Source organism: Brienomyrus brachyistius, chromosome 23, assembly GCF_023856365.1.
Source record: "Brienomyrus brachyistius isolate T26 chromosome 23, BBRACH_0.4, whole genome shotgun sequence".
Lineage (NCBI taxonomy): Eukaryota > Metazoa > Chordata > Actinopteri > Osteoglossiformes > Mormyridae > Brienomyrus > Brienomyrus brachyistius.
This window is the reverse complement of record NC_064555.1, coordinates 10282705-10303159: the sequence shown is the minus strand read 5'-3', so window position 1 is coordinate 10303159 and position 20455 is coordinate 10282705. Positions and strand designations below refer to the sequence as shown.

Below are 20455 nucleotides of genomic sequence, written 5' to 3'. Positions count from 1 at the left end.
TCAATCAGAAACATTTCGTGTATTATTTTGAAAGACGCACGTGTAGCGCGGTGCAAAGAAATAATTCGTAGGCCACTTTTTGTCGTATTTTCGGTAGTAGGCGGACATCTCGCGATAACTGCGACGCAAGCCGAGATATCGGAGGATAAGGAAAAAATGATCCCTGTACAGTGTTGACAGTATCAGTAACAGCGCATTTGTCTACGTAGATCGCAGCATTGCACAAAAGTAGCGATTGTCCAGGTAACGTTTTGCCGTCCGCGGGATATCGGGAGCATATGGCGGTTAGCAGAAGCCTCGAGTTTTGCGTCGTGTTTCGCTGCCTTTGTAGTATGGGACCTGAGGCTGGAAATCAGCTGTGCTTAGGAGGCATCAGATGCTTCGTAACAATTGGCTCCAGCGGTGACGACGCACGGCGGACTCCGGGGCGGCTGATTAATCGGTCGTTTATTACACCCTGTCGAGGTGTCCTATATTTCAGTGTAAAGGTTGTTTTTAGGTGCGGCACTAAGGGGCGGTAGCGGTCCTCCATTAATGTGACGGCGCTTTAATGGTACCCCTCCACAAGCTGGGGCATGGGACAATGCAAAACAAAAAATAGCAAATAAAACAGGGGTGACGCAGTTTTATAGGTATTAATTAGTTATATGTGTAGGGCTTCCAGTTTATAGTGTGTGTACCGTTTAACCTTATAGATGCTATAAAATGTTAGGGGCTGTTCTGGACAGTTGACAGCCCTACATGATTCCAAACGACGTGCCGGGCATATTTCAGACTGGAAAAAGTCAGATTACTTAGGACTAAGCAACTTTTGTCTGTTATTTAACATATAATATTTAACGCATAAGAGATGCAAGCATCCGCTGTGTAATAATCAGTGATTAATCAAATGATGACCCTGCAGAGATGTATGTGGTTTTCTGGTTAAGTAAAGTTTAATACTTTAAATGTAGTCAGAGAGCTGGAACAAAAACGAAATGTAATTCATGGAAATTTATACTTTGTTAGAGCATATGAAGCAAGATGAAGATCTCTCTACCACAGGGGTCACCAACATGGTGCCCGCAGGCACCAGGATGCCCCCAAGCATCACATGAGTCGCCCGCGGACCTGTTAAAAAAATAGCACAACTCATCAGTGAGCGGCCTCTAAAATTTAATTTTATCCCGTTGCTATTCTTCTTTAATCACATTTGCATTTATATAGATTTGAAAATGGCAATATCTGAAAAAAAAGCATTTAAAACGTGTATTATACATGATTTAAGAAGAGTGTATCAAACTGGTAGCCCTTCGTATGGCTCAGTACGCATGAAGTAGCTCTGTTTCAAAAAGGTTGGTGACCCCTGCTCTACCAGATGAATGATTTAATGCTTAAAATTATTCCTGCTACATCCTTTTTATAGTTGGAAACTAAGACTTTTTTATATTACTATCTTTCACTTTTACGACTTTAATTTCAGACTCAGACGTTTCTCGTGCCCAGGTATGCCGCTGAGTGCCCATGCAGGGTAGTTTCCAGCAGCGAAATCCCTCCTCCGTCGCCATGACCACGCCCCCTGTGGCCGGGGCTTGCATGACGGCCACGCCCTTCCCCGGGCAGCAGGCGCAGGCGGCACGGGAGGTGAACACGGCATCGCTCTGCCGCATTGGACAGGAGACTGTGCAGGACATCGTCTTCAGGACCATGGAGATCTTCCAGCTGCTGAGGAACATGCAGGTAGGGTTGGTGCCCCTGCTTTTTACCCCGGATGGTCCTTGGATCATACCCTTCATCCTTCCGTCCTTGACAGTGTTCATGATGTCACTGCTGGCTCCGAACGGCAGCCTGACCTATCTGAACACGCACTGCCGCTTTTTGCAGCTGCCAAACGGCGTGACGTACCATCCCAACACACACCAGGACAGGCTGGCGAAGCTGCAGGAACACCTAAGGCAGCTCTCCGTCCTTTTCCGCAAGCTGCGCCTGGTGTACGACAAGTGCAACGAGAACTGCGCCGGCCTGGACCCCATGCCTGTCGAGGTCAGGAGGACGAGTTCGCATGCGACCGCGCACATAAGCTTCTTATAATGAGCCTCAGTTAAATTTTTTTTTTTTGGGGGGGAGGGGGGGGGCTCCTCATTTCTGGACATGCACACAAACAAATCTACAAGATACCCCACCCTGAGCCCAAAAAATGAGCTGTGCTGAATTATAATGTCAATTTGGTTATCATCAGTGCGATTTACGCTGAAAATATCACTTGGTGTATCATTTGATTTACCGGAGTACATAATACAATGTAACATTCTTCGGTACTTTAAGCTCACAGATGGTGGAACTTCTGAATCTGCAGACTCCTACGTTAGCAGAGCTTAGCAAACAGGATAGCGCATACCTCCTCTCTTACATCACGCTTCATTAGCCAATCAAAGGAAGGGGCCAGATATCCAGCTGGAGGCCCTGGGTCTCAAAGGGCTGCTGGTGCAGACTCCATAATTATTTTCAAACCCCCACCCTCCCCGGCTGCTAGATAGCCATTGCCCAGCTAGCGCCTTCAAATTACCTCTGTTTGTCAGCCTCGGTGGGGTGACGAGGGACTTTCCCTGTTAATTACACATCAGTTACCATCACCCTGCCCCCACTCCACACTCCTCTGGCTAACGGTCACAGGTTGCGTCTGGGGGGGAGGGTGGAGCTGAAGATCACATGTCTCTAAGGATCGGCAGAGAAACTCAGAGTACTTAATGTGCTCGGTAAATATGGAAGCCATTGAAAATGAGAAATGAGCAGGCAGGCAATCCAGGCAGCATTATCTCATAGCTGCCTAATTATTCTCAGTCTCACTAACGAACAGCTGGTGAAGTGCATGATGTCAGCATTTTCCAAAAAGGCAGTGACCGACTCCTCCGTGCTCCGGGCCCCTCTCACGTCGGAAGAGGCCAAGTAATTTAACTTTTTTTTCCCTTCTCCTCTGGCCGGATTCTCCCGTTGTCGTCAGAGAGGCACGTTCCCCCGCAGGCAGGCCAGGATAGGCCGTGAGTCACTGGCACCTTTCTGCTCCAGCACATTTCCCCCCCTCCGGTTACCAAGAGAAACGTTCTCGTCTCAGATTCGATATTTGTCTGGCCTCAGACCGAACACGCGTTTCCTGTCTCTGATTTTTCTGCTAGTTTTGCCAATAACGAGAATAAATTTAATGCCACCCGAAGTGGATATTCTGTGTCTAGCTGCTGGCTTAGAGGAGGGCGTGCAGCTTGGACCGTGGACAGACAGACGGAGGGTTTTTGCTACATCTTAGTTGTGCTGTTTATGAGTCAAGGTTGACTCCCCCAGCAAAGAAATACCAAGCAGTTTGTTTTGAAACCTTTGTTCTTTATTCCTGCTGTATAGCAGTTTGCTTGAGCAACAGACATCAAAGAGTACCCCCCCCCCCCACTTCCCTTTAGATGGAATGAGCGACTAACGTTAACAATCACATTTCCCTTCCCGCCGCACCCCATCTGCACCAGCAGGTGTCACTGTGACTTAATGCAAATAAAAGACGGGCCAGCAGACGCTGATGGATTAAGTCAGGGATAAACTACACAGCACCGGATTGCTGGTTCGGTGTCAGTCTGACCAGCAAAAGTCAGGCAGAGTTTTCTGAATTGTCAGACAGTCTGTATGTATCACTGAAGTGCTGCGTTCTGGTCTTCAGGTAGTCAAAGCAGTGTTTTCTTGCAGCCTTCCTGGGGGGGTCAGTATTCATGTCTGTTCCGTGAGTTTAAGGTGTCTGGGTAACAGGAAGGGGGGGGCAGATGTGTCATGGCACACTCAGTCACTGCCAGGCGGCTTAGTGAAGCTTCCGGCCTATTGGCTGCCCTTGGCCCCACCTTCAAATTCTCTCGCCTTGGCTTCCGTCATCCACGGCCTGATGGACAGGAACCTCAGGTTCTGTCCTTAGTTAGCAGAAGCAGGTTTTGAGCTCAGTGAAATTAAAATGCAGCCGAGATCCACCTTCAAGTGTGATGTAAAAAAAAAAAAGTTTTGTTTGTTTGTCTGTTACAGCAGCTCATCCCATATGTTGAGGAGGACTCCAAACACGAGGAGCACTCATCCCAGCAGAGCCGCTATGCCAGCGACGAGAGGAGGGAAGTGCTTGAAGTCAATAAGGTAAACAGCACGCCTGACCTTTGACCCCAGGCTGTTGATACGTGTGCAGAACCTGTGAAGGTATTTATTAAGAAGAATACAGCTCACAGTAACTCACTATAAACAGCCTGCTGTTTATTTACATGGAACTGGGATCTAAAGCTGGGGGGGGGTCTGGGATTTTTTTCCACGTGGGCGGTATGAGGCACATTCAGGCCTCGGTGTCCCTTTGTCCTCTTTTTGGGTACAGGGGGAGAGCATCGCTCTTAGCCTCGCGGCTAATTATTTACACCGGGAGCAGGTTTCACACAATGGGGGGGTGGGGTTTGACGGGATGGTTTTTTTGGGCACAAACAAAGGGGTTCTGTCGTTCCATCCTCCACACGACTCCCAGCGCTGGTCCCCAGCTGTATGTTAAAATTCAAATGAGTGCAGGGAAGGGAAAAAATGATCGATTGTGTGGGAAGGAGGCACCGAATTGGAATTTCTCACACAGATGTTCAGGAGCTGGGCCACATCTGCTCCAGTTGTGGCGCTGGACACGGTCGTGGTTTGTTCCGGCCAGTATGGAAAGTACCGGCACGCCAAGCTGTGGTATGAGATGCTGGGGTGACAGTCATGCTCTGTCTGGGCTGCGCAGTTGTGGGGCCATACTGTAACACTACAGCACATAAGTGTAATCTCTCCCCCCCCCCCAGCCTAGCCATCCATCGGAACCCGCTACCTCAAATGGGTAAATTTGGGGAGGGGGCTAATAACAAACCTGAAAATGGATTGGGGGGGGTGGCGGGGGGAGTGCTGTGGGAAGCTCTGACAGCGAGTCGTTAGCCTGAGAAAGAAGAGAAAGTAAAAAAAAAATTGGAAGGATACACGTTTTGATGTGCTGGCTGCCTCTCAAGCTGGGCTATTAAACGGTGTTAAGTGAGAGAAAAATCTCTCTCTCTCTCTCTCTCTCTCTCTCTCTCTCTCTCTCTCTCTCTCTCTCTCCCTCTCCCTCTCCCTCTCCCTCTCCCTCTCCTGCTTTGTAAGAGGCGTCCCGATAGGTGTGGCATCTTCGGTGCCTCTGAAGGCCTGCGAAGCTTTTAGGAGTTTCTTCAGAAAACAAAAATTAATCGGGTTTCTAGTATATTCTTTTGGAGGGGAAAAAAAACCAAAACAAAATCGGTATAAATCGAGCAGTGGAATCCCACATGCACGAAAACAAATCCGGCATGGATCACCCTGCCAGACAGATGGCATGGCCCCCACCCACCCTGGAGCGCTGAGCTTATCGTGTGGAGCGAGCCTGGCTTTGGAAACCACCCCACATCACCCCACTGCCCCTACAATGAAAACACTGAGCCTTTAACATTCCTAATCCGTGCAGTATGACGTACAAGCCAATCAGTTAATTGGCCCTCACTTCATATTGATTTTGTATTTATAGACTGTTTTTATGCAGAATTACAAACCGCTTCTTTCGATCATAAATTAATTAAGCAGAATTCAAAGAGGATTACTGCAGCCAATGCCAAAATACTGTTGGGGAATGCTAATCTATATTATACGCACAAGCAATACATAAAACATGGATAATTATTTAAAGAACACGACAGCGGGTTAAAAAACGATACTGGAGGGTGTTCAGCCAAGTTAATTGGCGATGCTTATGTAGTTCAGACTGTTCCAGAGATGCCATTCCCGCGCAACTCTGCAGTCTGTCAGCACTTTGAGCAAGCAGGGAGGAAGCTTGAGGATCTCTTTGTGAGGGCGCATGCAGCTCGGGATTAATGTGCCACGCCGTCGCATTCGCAGCACGCCGGTAATTGCACTTGTAATGCCACTCTTCAATAAACTAGGTCTCCTCGAATTTGCTCTCTCTCCCCCCTGATAAACCATGAGACAGGAAAAGGAGGATTCGTTGTTAAATCTGCTCGCTGCTGTCAGGGTTTGTGTCTGAATTCCGTCGTGCTGCAGTCATCCTGTCTGCTGCGAGTCGATTGGTTAGGTGCATGGGCCCAGGGAGCACCAAGAAAGCCGAACATGCGGGTGGCGCTCTGATCTCATGGGGTTTCGATGTCCGATTCACAGATGGGTCACGCCGTCGATTTAAAGCCTGGCCAAGGACGGGGAGGTTTCCGTCTTAGATCATTAAGCCAGACTTTGGGAAGAGAAAGGTTGGGCTTCTTGGGTCTTATAAATTCTGCCCAAAGACACGGATGTTTACCGTTTTCAACGTGCATTATCAATAGCGACGGCATTGTAGTGGTCGCATCTGAAGCAGAGTCCGACAGCAATGCACCAGCGCTGTGCTGCCCGTCAGGGCTGGGGGGGGGGGGGTTGGCGAGTCTGAGGCCACCAGTAAGACGTCCGTATTCATGCCGCCCTCATGACGAGCCCAGCGCACTCGGAACCCAAGGATGCCCCGGGGAGGGGAGGACGAGATGGGCGGGGAGCCTAGGGGCGACCCTGCCTGTGGGGGCTGGATCTCTGTGGGAGGAGGAGTGAGGCCAGGTGCCAAGGAGGCGCTTTTCCTTGGCGTAGGACACGCAGTACCCAGTCCTCCCCCGGGAGGAGAACCGGAACGCAACCCCGTCTGCTGGTGGCGCAAATCGCTGCGTCTCCCTGCGAAATATCAAAGCCGGACGTGATGTTCCAAGGTCCTCAGATGGGGGAGAGGTTTCCCAGTCTGGCACGGAGATCCGTGGGGGAGTGTGATTCTCAGCCCCCCCCCCGCCCCCCCGCCGGGCGCGTGTTGATTAAATGCGGCTAATCAATTCCCCAGCTCTCAGCCTCGAGTGCCGGGCCTTTCATACTTATGAAAACATTTCAAATCAAATCCTAAATGCTTCTTAGAAGATTTTTTTAAGCTTTTCAACTTAGGGATTTTAAATGCATTAATTTGATTAAAATAGCATCTGTCCTAACAGGAGGTAGCTGAACGAGTCGATCTTGAAAAGTTTAAAGCTGGTTTTAGTGGACCGATGTAAACATTGGTAGGACTTGAAAGTATACATTTATATTGCAAGGTGGAAAAAGGATATATTGGTATAGGTGTGTAAGCGCCAAACTGACCGAGACACATCTGGATGCAAGTTACCGGGACACATATTGCATGTATCTGCAGTTTCAGGTTTGTATGACGAGTCATAAGACCTCAGTGATGGAGAAACTCTCGCTTTGGTACGTCTCCATTCACACTTCATTCTGTTCTCTTCAGGAGTTAATGCTGCCCAGTTTGAAGGCTAAACGTAAAGGTTAATGATCCTGGCTCACTTTGAAGTTTTTAGCGACTCCGTTCAGATTGCGGCCAGCTGGTGGCAGCATCGAGATCAGCGCCCAGCCCCTGCAGGGGACCCCGACCAGCGGAAGTGTCTGCGCTTTCGGGTTTTGCCGCTCCATAGATGCCGTAACGATAGGCGCGACGGCGCTCGACGAGGACTCAGACCGTGCGAATATGACGCCACCTGCTGGTTTGGAAATCCCCTGTGCCATTCTGCATGTGTCCAATTAACGGCTGAGGAGTTACAGCTCTCGGGGAGCTGGAGTAACAGAGTTGTACTCTGAAGGGCACTGTACAGTGTCTCGCAGGATAAATATTTCACGTGCTAATTAGCACTAAATCTGTTTCTCGTAAGGCAATCAATTTACTGAATGGGTCATTCACTGAGGCTGTTTTGCATATTATATATATATATATGCATATAGATATAGATATGGATAGATGTAGATATGCACATAGACATAGATATGGATACATGTAGATATGCACATAGATATAGATATGAACTGTTTCCTCCCTCCCCCCCCCATCCAGAAAAACTGGTGCCTCCCATGCAGTGTGTGTGTGTGTGGCCTGTGATGCACTGGCATCCCGTTCAGGGTGAACCCCAGCCTCATGCCCTGCGCTGCCTGGGACTGGCCCTGCATTCTCCCACATCCCTGACCAGGATACAGATTAGCAGACGGATGGATACATGTGTCACTGAACCCGCAGAGGATACAAAGCTATTAATAGGTTGCATTTTTCTCCAGCTACTCAGACGCCGAGGTACGGCACCAGATCCCCATCCTGAGCCTTGGCTTACATGTTTCCCCATTGACCACCGGCAGCTTCGGAAATGTGTTGTTTGCCGGGGATCAGAGATGCTGCAGTAAAATGCGAGAGACCACCAGCTGAGCTGTGTGACTCAGAGCTTTAGCAGGAAAGACAGATAATTGGGGTTTCCTATTCAGCAGTAATGGGTCCAGTCAGGGAAGAAGTCAACACAACACAAACTAGTGGCTTTAGAAAGACAAATAAAACTCAAACCAGGCTGCTCTTTAGCTCTCGGGTCTGGCATCGGGAGACTATTGTAGGCAAAACAAACCAGCACATTGCAATTTATACCTCCTGCAGGCAACCATGACAGTAACCAGTAATATACGCTTGCAACTCAAAGCCACATGCTCCATCCCCCATAAACTGATGAATACTTACAAGTCCTTTATGTGCTGTCATAATGGCAAAATATGGGACTAATAATGAAGTTTACTATGTTTCTGTAGCTCAGGACGATGGCCGTTTACTGATCACACGGCGATCCATCGTGTTTTGGCAGAAACCGCTGACTCGTCTGGGGGGACGCGTCGAACACGAGGCTCCGTATCTCTCTTACATTTCTGCTGTCCGCTTACTTTCTGGAAGAGTGGACAGGACGGCCTTGACGACAAACCCAAAAAGCGCAAACGCGTATTTTAGGGAATTAGGCAGAGCGGACCTCGTCTGCCCACGTTGCCACCCGGGCTTCTTCCAGGAGGGCTGGACTTGGCAAACACAACACTCACACTCACGGCCAGATCACTGACCCATCTCACACGCGGTCTATTCTTTCAGTCACCTACTGGGGGAGGCTGCGAATTTCAAAGATGCATTTAATTCTCTCTGCCACAAAAAACGCAGTGTCCCTGTAAGTGTCCTTGATTCCTTAAGAAGGTGCAAATTAAAAGCGCTTTTTAACATCCTTTAAACATGGAATATCAATATACCCACTTCATTTAAAATACTGACTATGCGAAATGAAACTGACCAAGTACAAAGCGAGTCAGAGGAGCAGAGAATGTAGACTGTGCCAACCCAGTACTGGCAAGCAAAAGTCCCCCAAACAAATCTCTGGCTCCCATCCCCTCCACATCCCAAAAAACAGCCGGAGTGTGAAGTTTTGCAAGCAGTCAGCATGTGGATGTTGACGCTGGCTTAACAAGCTCCAGTTTACAGATTTATGCTACCAACAGCACCAGCGGCCATGAACAGAGCCTGTCCTGTTCAAGTGAATGAAGAACAGAGGACGCGAGCTGTAGGGAGGCAGACTGGATTTACTGGGAATGATGGCAGTAAAACCACAGAACGAGGGATTTCACACACATCATGGGAAAGGCACTCAATGTTGTCCAGTGAGTGGAGGTCTCTCTCTCTCTAGTACACACACACACACACACACACACACACACACACACACAAATATGCAAATTATGTATCTATATCATTCTGGCATCTCTTCATTCATTTGTATGGGTATAACCCTAACCCTATGACAGCCTTAACCCCTAACCAGCACTAACCTTAACCATAAGTAACCAGACAAAATACAAGACTTTTGGATTTATTTGTTCTTTTATTGCATTTTAGAAAAATAGGGTTTCCCCTTTTGGGGACTGAAAAAATGGCCACACAAGCTCAAAATAATAGGTTTTTAATCACATTTTGAAGACATTTGCCCCCCACAATGTAATATATACATGACCCATACACGCACACGCAGAGCGCTTCACAGTGGGGAAGGTCTGGCAACATGGCTGACATATATGTAATTAAATATTTATAACATGTGTTTTTTTTTGTTATTAAAATTCGACAGTATATTTGATTGCGTCTGCCTGGGACGTTAGCCGCTCATACTGTGCGTTTCTGGGGGGCGGGGGGGGGGGGGGGGGGGCACGTCACGGACACTCTGCTCCCTGCTTCATTTCCTCCCTCGGTGTCAGAACCTTGACCCTCCCACGTTGGAGCAATCAATCTTCCTCGCCGGCTTTCCGAGCCTGCATGGGAGCGTCCCGGCGTGTAGGCACGTCCCAGGCAGACTAATAGATGGACAGACACTGCCGGAATTATTGTGTGACGCCGGCCGTGTCCTCAAAATCCCACGCAAGATACGGTGTAGGCGATAGTGACGCCCGTGGATTCATAAGGATTTTAACATTAAACATGGGCTCCATAAAGCATTTAACAAGCAGATTTGAATCCCTGACACAATTGGAATTCGAATTCCATACACTTTGCAACCATTCTAAAACCACTGACCTTTTAAACCCTATTTAACATCTCAGACAATGTTAGCATATTAACGCTTAGGTGTCACGGCAACAGAAGGTGTGAACCCCATTTCAGGAAGGTAACAGACGTACGATGGCAGTGGTGCCTTAGTGGGATTATCGATGCCCCCCCCCCCCCCACCCCCACATCTGCCTAATCCCTCACCTCACTCACAGACACTTACATTTGTAATTCTCCACTGGCACCGCAGCAATGAAAAGGGCGATTCGAGTTGCCGGTGGAAGATCAGCAGAGCCAGGCCACACTATGACATTCTGCTTCCACCTTTGCTGCTACGTGAGAAGATACATAACTACAAGTAGATGACAACGCAGAACGGAGGAGTTTACCCTGCATTCTGAGGTCATGCATCTACGGCACATAAGTGGCATAACTTTAAATTCACACCAGCAAGCCCTGCTACAGCTGTCTGATAAGGCCGGTTTCTCGGGCAGGTCAAACATCTTGAGCTAGAACATTGTCATAGGCTAAGACACACCGTCCTGCAAAAACAACAAATAAAATGCAACCCTGTCCCCGATTCCTGGTTATTTGGAATGAATGGAGAAATTAATGATTACTCATAGATAGCCCTTGAATTATCAACTAAAAATCTGCCTAATAAAAATAGAGGTTTTTACACAATATATGCTATTCAGTATTGTTTCACACAGAACAGCATGAGTATTAAATAATGTAAATGTATGTCATTAGTATATATGTAACTTCTTTGGTTATAACCTGATTCAAAAGAATCACACTGCAGTTTATCCTTCACGCTAATGAGTAGCCTATATGTTTCTCGGCAGTCATAAATCAAAAATTCACCTTGAAGTAAATTGGTTTGAAAAGGATTAAAAGTATATCAAATAAGCGTCTGTTACACCAAAAACAGCATCTGTTTTACACCGTTTCCAAAGGTATTATTCCCTGGTGTACTGCCGAATTAACCATGCATTATACATCAATAGCAATTTTAAAAATTTATTAGGTTTTCGAAACTACCATAGTTATATAAGCGTGATGTATCATGATGCTTTTTGTGCATGGAGATAGTGTCGGATGCAGGGAAAAATAGCAGACGTGTGACGTTGGGGTGGAGTTGTTCTTTATCAAAGCTACGATCAGGAATGGTTAGACGAGCACTCAACGTTACTGACAGCGCTAAAATAGAGACATTCGATCTTCCACCATTATTGAAGAGGGTTCTTGTGATCTACCTCTGAAATGGCTGTTAGGAGCCAATTCAGTGAAAGCAGTTAAAACAGACTGTCACTGTTCAAATATTAATCTTTTTTTCCTCTTGAAATGATTGTCTGTAAAGTACCACTGTTTAAATACTAACCATCCTCTTCTGTGTCACACCAGATATGCATTCCTATTGAAACGTAAAGATCCTGGCAATGTAATTAATTGAATCATGTTAAAAGTAAGCGACCTCACAACCCCTGACCGGAACAAATGGCTAGGAGTTGGAGGGAAAGTAAGTCAACAAGAATTAAGCAGCAGATGCAGTCAAAAAAAATAGGCGAGTTACGGAAGCGAGAGTGGCGTTTTTGTGCTAGATCAGAACATCAGCATCCCGTTCTCTGGAACATGTGCTGAAACCTCTCACTCATTCCAGACAGGAGGGACAGGATAGGGATGTTTCCCCAGCACTGTATCACTCTAGCTTAGCTTGAGGTCTGACTGACTTAAGCCCTGATACCAAGAAACTTTTTTTTTTCCTTCTGTCAACTGACAAAGAAGTGGAGTTTGCCATTTGTACATCGGCCTCATTGTCAGGCCAGATTGAACTCAAGCTTTCTTGTCGTTACACGGATGACGCAGAGGTGTCAGGAACACACTTAAAATGACAGGGAACCATTCAGGTACCGGTGACTGTCACAGAGGATTCAGATAAAAGCTCCTGAACTGCAGTGCTGGGGGTTGTACACTGCAAGACTGACACTGATCTGTGCTCACTGGCGTTCTGATGGTTAAAAATTGAAAAAATGTGCCATTGCCTCATCAGGCTGGTGCTCAGTTACCCTCAAGCATCTCAGGGTCAGTGCAGCATCTGTTTTCCGTGAAAATCACACTGTTCTTACAGAAACATTCACGAGGAGAAGAAAGAAAAAAAAAGAACGAACGTAGCAAGTGCTTCTCAAAGCATCTGTTGAGTTTGCCGGTGTTGACTTGAGCTCACAGATGGACAGATATTCCATAATATGAGTGATACATAAAGATATTGGTTCCTCCCCAGTGAGACAAGCGCTGACACGCCCTCGCTTGGAAAGTAGATAAGATCACCGGTATGTAAACGATCCTCTTCATCAGCAGAAAATACAGAAGCCGTTTCAGTGCCTATAAGTAATTTAATCATGTATATAATGGAGCAAATAAAGACAGAAGAGAATCTCACCCGGCTGAATGATGAAGGACATCTTTAGAACCCTCTCAATTGCCATCACCATTAAAAATGTTTAGCACCTTGGTTAAGGACAATTTACTAGATAATCGATAATAGTGCGACTTAAATTAACCTCTGGGCTTTATCAGTCAGTCATCACTCACCCCTAAAAACTAATGGCAGTCATTCTTTTCTAAGAACTTCTTCTTGATCTTATTAATTACCCATTATCCACGTAATTAATCTTTAGATACAGAGTGTCACTATATAGTCCTAATATATTCATTTAAATGAATGTCATTGCTGACACCCAAATCACTATTGCTCCCCTTCTATTCTTGCCATTCTGGTTACTCTGTGATAATAGTAATGTCAGAAGCACTGGGCATTTTTCTTCATGAAATAACACTTTGAGGACACTCCTATCTCTGTAACCTAGGGGTGCTGAATTGGCGCACTTCGGACCGAAACCATTTAATCCCCCACTGTTGACAAAATCTACTGAAGGAAACCCAGTTGGCAGAATCTACCAAGGGGGTACCTCCTAATCCATCCAACCATCTAGCCATTTTCCATACCCACTTGTCCCACGCGGGGTCGTGGGGGTCCGGAGCCTGTCCTGGAAGCTACTGTCGCAAGGCAGAGAATGACCCAAGATAGCTTGCCAAGCCTTCCACTCCGGAAAATTTTATCCTAGGTCTTGAACCTTCTCTTTGTGTTACTGATGGAATTTGGCCCGTCAGGAAAAATAAATCTAGTATCGCTGATCTAGCCCAAAGCCATTATAAATACTAATTGCAATTCTGCACAATACAGCATCTTGCCAGTAGAGAAGAGAATGAAAAGATTTAATAACTCCCCAGAATGTAACTCTTTCATTAGGCACTGATATTAAAGTGCTGTAGCCATTTGTTTAATTATATCTGTAATCCTTGTTAAACTGTTGTTACGATGCCGTAGTGACACCGTTTGCTGTGGACGGCAGCTGCTGTTAATTATGTGCGTATACACTAAGAGAAAGGCAGCTGTGTATCCAGTAGAAGATGCACTGGAGGTTGGGTGAAGATGAGGTCAGGAGGTGAGGTTAATCTGGTCGATGAGCCTCACTGCGATTCCAAGGCACGGAAAGAGACGTACAAACACAAGTACCATGAAGTTCGAGTTGAGTTTGAATTGGCTTTGCATTTCGCATTTTAATGAATGTATGGTAATAATCCTACATCAGATTTGTTCATCTCCAGTGTGTTTTGTTTATTGCAGAAGCTCAAACAGAAGAATCAACAGCTGAAGCAAATAATGGACCAACTCCGGAATCTCATCTGGGAGATAAATTCCATGCTCGCTGTGAGAAACTGAGCCACTGACACACACACACAAACACACACAGGTTTGTAATTATGTCTTTGTGGGGACTCTTCATTCATATCTATGGGGAAAACTCTAATCACAACATGACGACCTTGACCCCTACCCAGCCCTAACCTTAACCATAAATAACCAAACAAAATATTTTTTAGTTTTTGATTGCAGTCTCAGATCTATGTGGGGAACTGATATTTTGATATTCTGGAGATCATTTAACAGACTTATCACATTGTGGGGGGCATTGGTCCCCACAATATAATATAAACATAATCCCCCCCCCCACACACACACACACACACAGCCAAGGGCAGGGAGATGACAGCTGCACTGAGCGTCTCTCTCTGACCCCAAAGCAGCACTTTAGAGCAGAGTACCTTCACAGTTCACACAGCACAGTCACCTCCAAGGGACACTTGCTACATTGTTATTTTGTACATGGCGAAAAATACGCAGAAGACTCACGTCGAGAGCCAGACCGACGTCCCAAGCCCTGTTATCCGGAACGGAGCGTCCTGGTGGAGTTCATTACAGTCACGGCGTCTAAGGTGTTAGCCCCGTCAAGACGTCCGCGAAAGCGCGAGTCAGCAGCGGACGTCGCTGCTGTCCCAGCGGATCGAATTTCCCACAAAATGTATGTTTGTGAAGATAGTTTACTGCCTTACTTGTGTTTAAATGATCAAGAAACCTCCCTAAGGGTAGAGAAAGAGAGTCGCCTTTCTGCTTAATGATACCAGATGCTTGACTCTCATTTGACTTAGTCTGGGAGCTGCCACGCTGTTCTATAAGTAGGCAGCACTGCACCACGATACATTTTACAGGGGGTTTAAAATATACCCCGAGATTGCAAGGATCTCCAGAAAAGTCATTTTCCTGTAATTTCTAGAATTTCATTTTCTAGGATTACATTTTAATGGAACTTCAGATCTTCAGTGCTTCTTGCTTTTTTTTTTTGTGGAAGAGTTTTTCATTAATATTTATGTTGTATAATGTAATGGATTACTAGATAAATAGGGAAGGTATATCTGAGAGTGCTTGTAGTTGTCTTCTTGTTTTAGCCTCTCAGTTCAAAGTCCCATAGTCTTAAAATTTTGAAACGAGGGTTCAATCTTCTGATTTTGATGAGGTCAGCATTTATATGCACAAATCATTCTCTGACGTCATATAACTAAATGAAGGAAAGTGTTGTGTCTTAGTCGGTGTGTTTTTAAAATATATATTTGTTATGTACAGCGCTGTAAAGCAGGGCTGATTCAGTAGCATTATTGTGTATGTTTAATTCCTGCTGCTTGTTGGTGTCGACCCAGCCTGCTTTTATTTTCATGGTCTGCTCTTGCAGACGTGCAAATTAAATCTATTTGTGTGCTTTTTTTTTTTTTTGAGTGTACTCAAACTATAAAAGCCTTTCAGTTAAAAAAAAAAAAAAGAAGAAAAATTTCCTCTAGCTGCTTATCTGAAATGAAAATGTTTAATAATTCACTTGATCATCGGGTCATGCAAGTTATATAATGAGGATGTTTTCACAAAGAAGTGTAAAAAGGACAAAGCTGAAGAGATGAGAGGCGTTTGGTGTCTTGAAAGGAATAGGGGGAAAAAAAATCAATAGGGCAATGTTGGAAATTTTGTGAATGATTGAGTTCTTGTTCTCTGAGAGTCGCATATTGTACAGTTTTCTTAGGGTTATGACGCAGATCCTTGTGCTTTCAGAATGTAAAGGCCTCATTGAAACACAACAGAGAAAAGTCCTTCATCTGTGTGCAGAGTAAGGAGGCACGTGCCTGTTAACCAGCGGAACACCAGCTGGATCCATACTTGGAAGAGGCCAGGAACTTCATTTTTAGCTGCAGTGTAGAGAAGGTACATAAGCGTAAGCAGCTGCAGGCTTTGATGTGTGGGCCTTTTTAATTAGGTCTAAGTCTGCTTTCCAGCCGCCACCACGAGACGCGTGTCGGCAGATTGCCTTTCAGATGATCACGAAGATGTTGATTATAATGGAAATAACCAGTAATGGTGCAGATTCCCGACAAGATTTTCTCGCCCATCAACCTGTTGAATACAACTTTTATTTATTTTTTTTTTTGCGATTTATAAATTATTGGCTTGAAATATGATAAATACAAATAAACATTAAAATGATGAAGCTATGGAGGAGATTTTCATCAAAAGGTCTGGCACCGGCTGATTGCAAGATGCCGTTTGTAGAATTTTTAATATACTTTTTTTTCCTCTCTAGGTGGGGTGCGGGGGGGGGGGGGGGGGGGGGGGTCCATCAGCATCATCTTTTAAGATGGCAATGCCAGAGATCTGAAGCTTTACTCGTGTTTTGGACCATGAGTATACATTTCGTCGCTAATTATTACCGTATTTCTGAAACCAGCAGAACTGGCAACAGTGAAGAAAAGCACATGAAATCTAGAATCAGGCTCTAAATCCCATGAGTAGGACAAAAAGAGACAGAAACCAAACAGCAAATAGCATTTTGCTGGAGAGTGTCTGTCTGGGAAGAGAGGAGAAACATGAGCATGTGAAATGAGAGATAACGTGTTAGTAATGACATATCCCACAAAACGGCCCTGGGGAAAGGTTACGAGTGTGATTTGATGGAGCAGTTCGAGGCATGTCTGCAACATCAACAAAGAAGATCTTATAAATATGCGGGGACGGTCTGTAACCCAGACAGCCCGCTCAGGTAAGTATGTGACAACATTCATGACTGACAAAAGGGGAAAGACTGAACTCGCTAGCCATTTTTTGGGGAAATTTTGTAGAGGTATAACTGAAATCTGATCATTATGGATATGCGTGTGTCTGCTTGTCAATTACTGATGTTCCTATAATGTAATATTAATCTGGCAAGAAATATGGAGCCTTATGAAATACATCCTTTATATACATTTTGGTTATAAAATTCTTGTGCATATCTGTAATTCTCTGGTAACAACCTGTACTTTTGATTAAAATGTGCATAGAAGGAATGCATCTTTATAAACTACAATTTGCAATACTAGATACGAACAATATGTACTGTCTTCAAATAAGACATACCTGGGACATTGAAACCTTCATTCTGCAGTGTAAAACATTTTGTAATAACGAGAACAAGCACCAGTTCAAAGAACCAAAACTGAGCAGAGAGATCATGGACCCAAAAAGCCTTGCAATATGTCAGGAAAATGCATTCAATACTGGAAAACCATGCTATTACAAAATAAAACCTAAGATTCTATATGGAAAATATTCTTTGGTTTTGGTTTGGAATTACTAAACGTGGTTAAAAAGTAAACAATAACTTTTAACTAAACCACTGACAATCTTTTAGATCTCTGTCTATAGGATGCTGAAAAGGTGGAATGAAAAATACGTCAAAAAAAATTCTCTTCGTTTAAAAAGTAAGCTACCCGTGCCACTGATTTATTACATACGAAACTTTGCGTTTAAAATGTTCAGAAAATTTATAACGAAGCATTATAATGAATCTAAAAACAACCAGACTCTGCATTACCATTCAAATTACACTGTCCAGCTTAAATGCATTTAATCCATCAATATGAATCAAGGTTGAGACTTACTCTAACGTGAAGATCTGGTTTTCTGGTTAACTTCATGTCCGCCGCTTTCCCCTTCCTTGGCAGTATAACAAACAAAACAAATTAATTAGCTTTATATCTTCCACAGATCATTAACAAAACATGCAAAAAGGTTATTTTTTCTGGTTGTAAATTAGTTAAGTGGTTTACACTGAAAATGGACTAAACAAGGATAAACAAAAGCAAGCGTTAGCCATGGATATGTTATTTTACGTATTCTAACAAACAACCTATATTTCTGATACCATTCACCCCTAGATACCTTACAAAGCTATCAAATGTAGAGGGCTTTCAGCATATATGTTTCCATATAACACGCAGTTACACTAAGTAGGTTAACGCAGACAAATTTAGCTTTAGCTTAGACTTTTTTTTCTTTTTCAACAGGTGACCGTGAACGTGCATAGCTAACCTGGTTCGCCATTCAACTTTCTGGTTTGATACATGCGACCCAAAAGTATTTAAAGTTTTAGGAATGGCGTGGATATTACTTGAATAACTTACCCTGCATTGTAGTTTGGGCGTCATTAAACCTCATAAGAAAGAAGGCTATTTTGCACTTATGTGTGTTGAGTGTTGTTGGTCATATGACATAAAAGAGATCTTAATGGAGAAAAGGAAGGCAAACTGCCCCGTGCAGTGCCGCACTTAGATGTGTGTGAGCACTCTCGATGCTCGGCTCTCCTACAAGGGGGCTCGTTTGGAGGTTCTAGCAGGGGAGCGGATACGCGCAGACCGTCCTCTTCGACCGAGCGCAGAGCTTCGGGAGGAACGCTGGTGGATTGTCGAGGGAGGAAGGGGACACCCGCCTATACCAGATCAGCCGAATAACCCTTAGCGATCAATGGGGAGTTACAGATGTCGCAGCCAGTTCGCCCTCACATCCGAAACTCTTAATGCTTTGAGGCTTATTTATACACTGTGCTCCCAATGAGTATTTGGTATATGGTTATTTGTTATTAGTTTGTTATGAATGTGACACATATTCCCTCATCCTATACGTAATATATGTAACCATTCTTAATATGTATATATTGCAAAGTCAATTTCAACAGTTTTGCTATATCGAAACTATCGAAAGATTACCCAGAATACATGGGGAATTTGGTAGCATGTGATTGGGCCTGATTCGTAATAAATTCGACGTCATGAACTGCTCCGCTCAGTATGTTCTCTTCTCTTAAAGACACACACACACACATACACATATTCGTCTAGGCTGCGAATTGTATTATAGGACTCTGAACGGGAAATTTGTAACAGTCTCTCCAGCTGTATTACTTCTGTTTTTGAAAATTTCCTATAATAGATTTTTTTTTTAATTATTGGTTAAAATTCAGTGAGTTGGGATTCAGCCACAGTCTGAATCTTCGAGTACAGGGATATGTTTTACCTATCATTTCTGGAGATTAGTTATTGCTGAGGTGAGTTTGTGGTGTAAGATACCTAGGTAAAATCTGAAATATCTTGTTTTATGTTATAACCAAGTGTTCAAATTTGACTGGAGGTCAATACTATCATATCCCATCCAGGGCGTTCGTGTGCCTTGTCCCCAAAGCTGCATGAAAGGCGTCAACCCCTCCCCCCCAGTGACCCTGTATTGAAAACACATTTAGAAAACGGAAAGATAGCTGAATGGGTGTCTATCTTCTAGAGTACTTTTAAACGAAGCTATGATAACTTACATATTCACCGTTCAGTGTTTGTGTATTGGTACATAAAATGACAGAATTCCAAAAAAAAGATCACATAGATAGATAGAGCTTGGAAACATACAACCTTATTTTAAAAACCTTTGCATTCTTTGTATCTCCCCACTTTATGTGTGATGCATTAACATTTAACTATATTCCTTCAACAGTAGAATCAAAACTGATCTGTCTACTTCTGCAATCAGAAAAGTGTCATCACACATTACAGCCAAATGTTTCATGTTTTTAAGGAGGGGGGGAATAATGTCTATTTTATATAAGTAGGCATGCTAATTTAGTTAACCTAGTAATGGGAGAGGTGGGACCCTTCCAAGGGAGAAGTTACATAATCGGTCGCTGCCAATCCACGTCAATATGTAGGTGTTTTCGTCTTTCACATTGAAAGTAGCACCCTTGAGCACTCAGACAACAGCACAGGTTTATTATCAAATATGATTTATTAATTTTTTTTTATAAAATCATTCTTACAAAATTGTAATTCTATTTTTCTTTATTACCACTATAAAAGTAATTTATTAATTACAACTGATAATGAGGAACACGGGGAAGGACAGGGAGGAGAAGAAAATTAAAACCCAAAAAAAAAAATGCATAAGTGTGATTAGCGGCCCCCTCCATCCAGGAAACAAAACATAGGAGGGGGACAATAACCTCATGCGGGTCTGAACGTCTGTTCCACGGGGAGTCGCCACATGAAATTCTAACGAAGGGGGCGGGACTTCCGCCGATCAAAGCAGAGAACTCCAGTGTTAGACAGTGTACATCATCAAGGCAGCATCGCGTGCTCGCGGGTCCGTTCGCTGAAACGCCAGGGGCGGCCTGCGCAGTTTGGGGGCCAGTTTAGAAACCAAAATAGGAAGTGAATTTAGTCAAAGGCACATTCACACTGTCCAGAAATGGACATCCTGCCATGCCCCATCCTCCCTAAAAAGAAAAAAATTTGACTTGACGATAAGGA

General features: G+C 44.4%; 1 protein-coding gene and 1 long non-coding RNA gene across 4 annotated transcripts; one reads left to right on the top strand and one right to left on the bottom strand.

Annotated features, from left to right (window-relative positions):
• Nucleotides 1-112: 112 nt before the first annotated feature.
• On the top strand, nt 113-16342 carry med30 (mediator complex subunit 30). 2 transcript variants are annotated; one of them, XM_048993642.1, is made up of 5 exons: nt 113-243; nt 1486-1719; nt 1864-2022; nt 4030-4134; nt 14097-16342. In XM_048993642.1, the coding sequence occupies exons 2-5, from the start codon at nt 1504-1506 to the stop codon at nt 14190-14192; spliced, it is 576 nt and encodes a 191-aa protein (XP_048849599.1). In that variant the 5' UTR covers nt 113-243; nt 1486-1503; the 3' UTR covers nt 14193-16342. The 2 variants fall into 2 exon arrangements, with proteins under 2 accessions (XP_048849599.1, XP_048849598.1); XM_048993641.1 differs by having other exon boundaries at nt 1463-1719.
• On the bottom strand, nt 4286-18668 carry LOC125719134 (uncharacterized). Of its 2 annotated transcripts, XR_007385018.1 has the most exons (4): nt 18290-18668; nt 17768-17822; nt 4877-4942; nt 4286-4745 (listed from the first exon to the last, which is right to left on the bottom strand). It is a non-coding gene; the product is annotated as an uncharacterized LOC125719134 (long non-coding RNA). The 2 variants fall into 2 exon arrangements; XR_007385017.1 differs by having other exon boundaries at nt 4286-4942.
• Between the last annotated feature and the right edge of the window lie 1787 nt (nt 18669-20455).

Excerpts from the sequence above, each read along its gene's own strand:
- med30 (XM_048993642.1), top strand. The coding sequence starts at position 1,504 with ATGCAGGGTAGTTTCCAGCAGCGAAATCCCTCCTCCGTCGCCATGACC. Across the intron at positions 1,720-1,863 it reads AGCTGCTGAGGAACATGCAG|CTGCCAAACGGCGTGACGTA; the intron begins GTAGGGTTGGTG and ends CGCTTTTTGCAG. Across the intron at positions 4,135-14,096 it reads AAGTGCTTGAAGTCAATAAG|AAGCTCAAACAGAAGAATCA; the intron begins GTAAACAGCACG and ends TGTTTATTGCAG.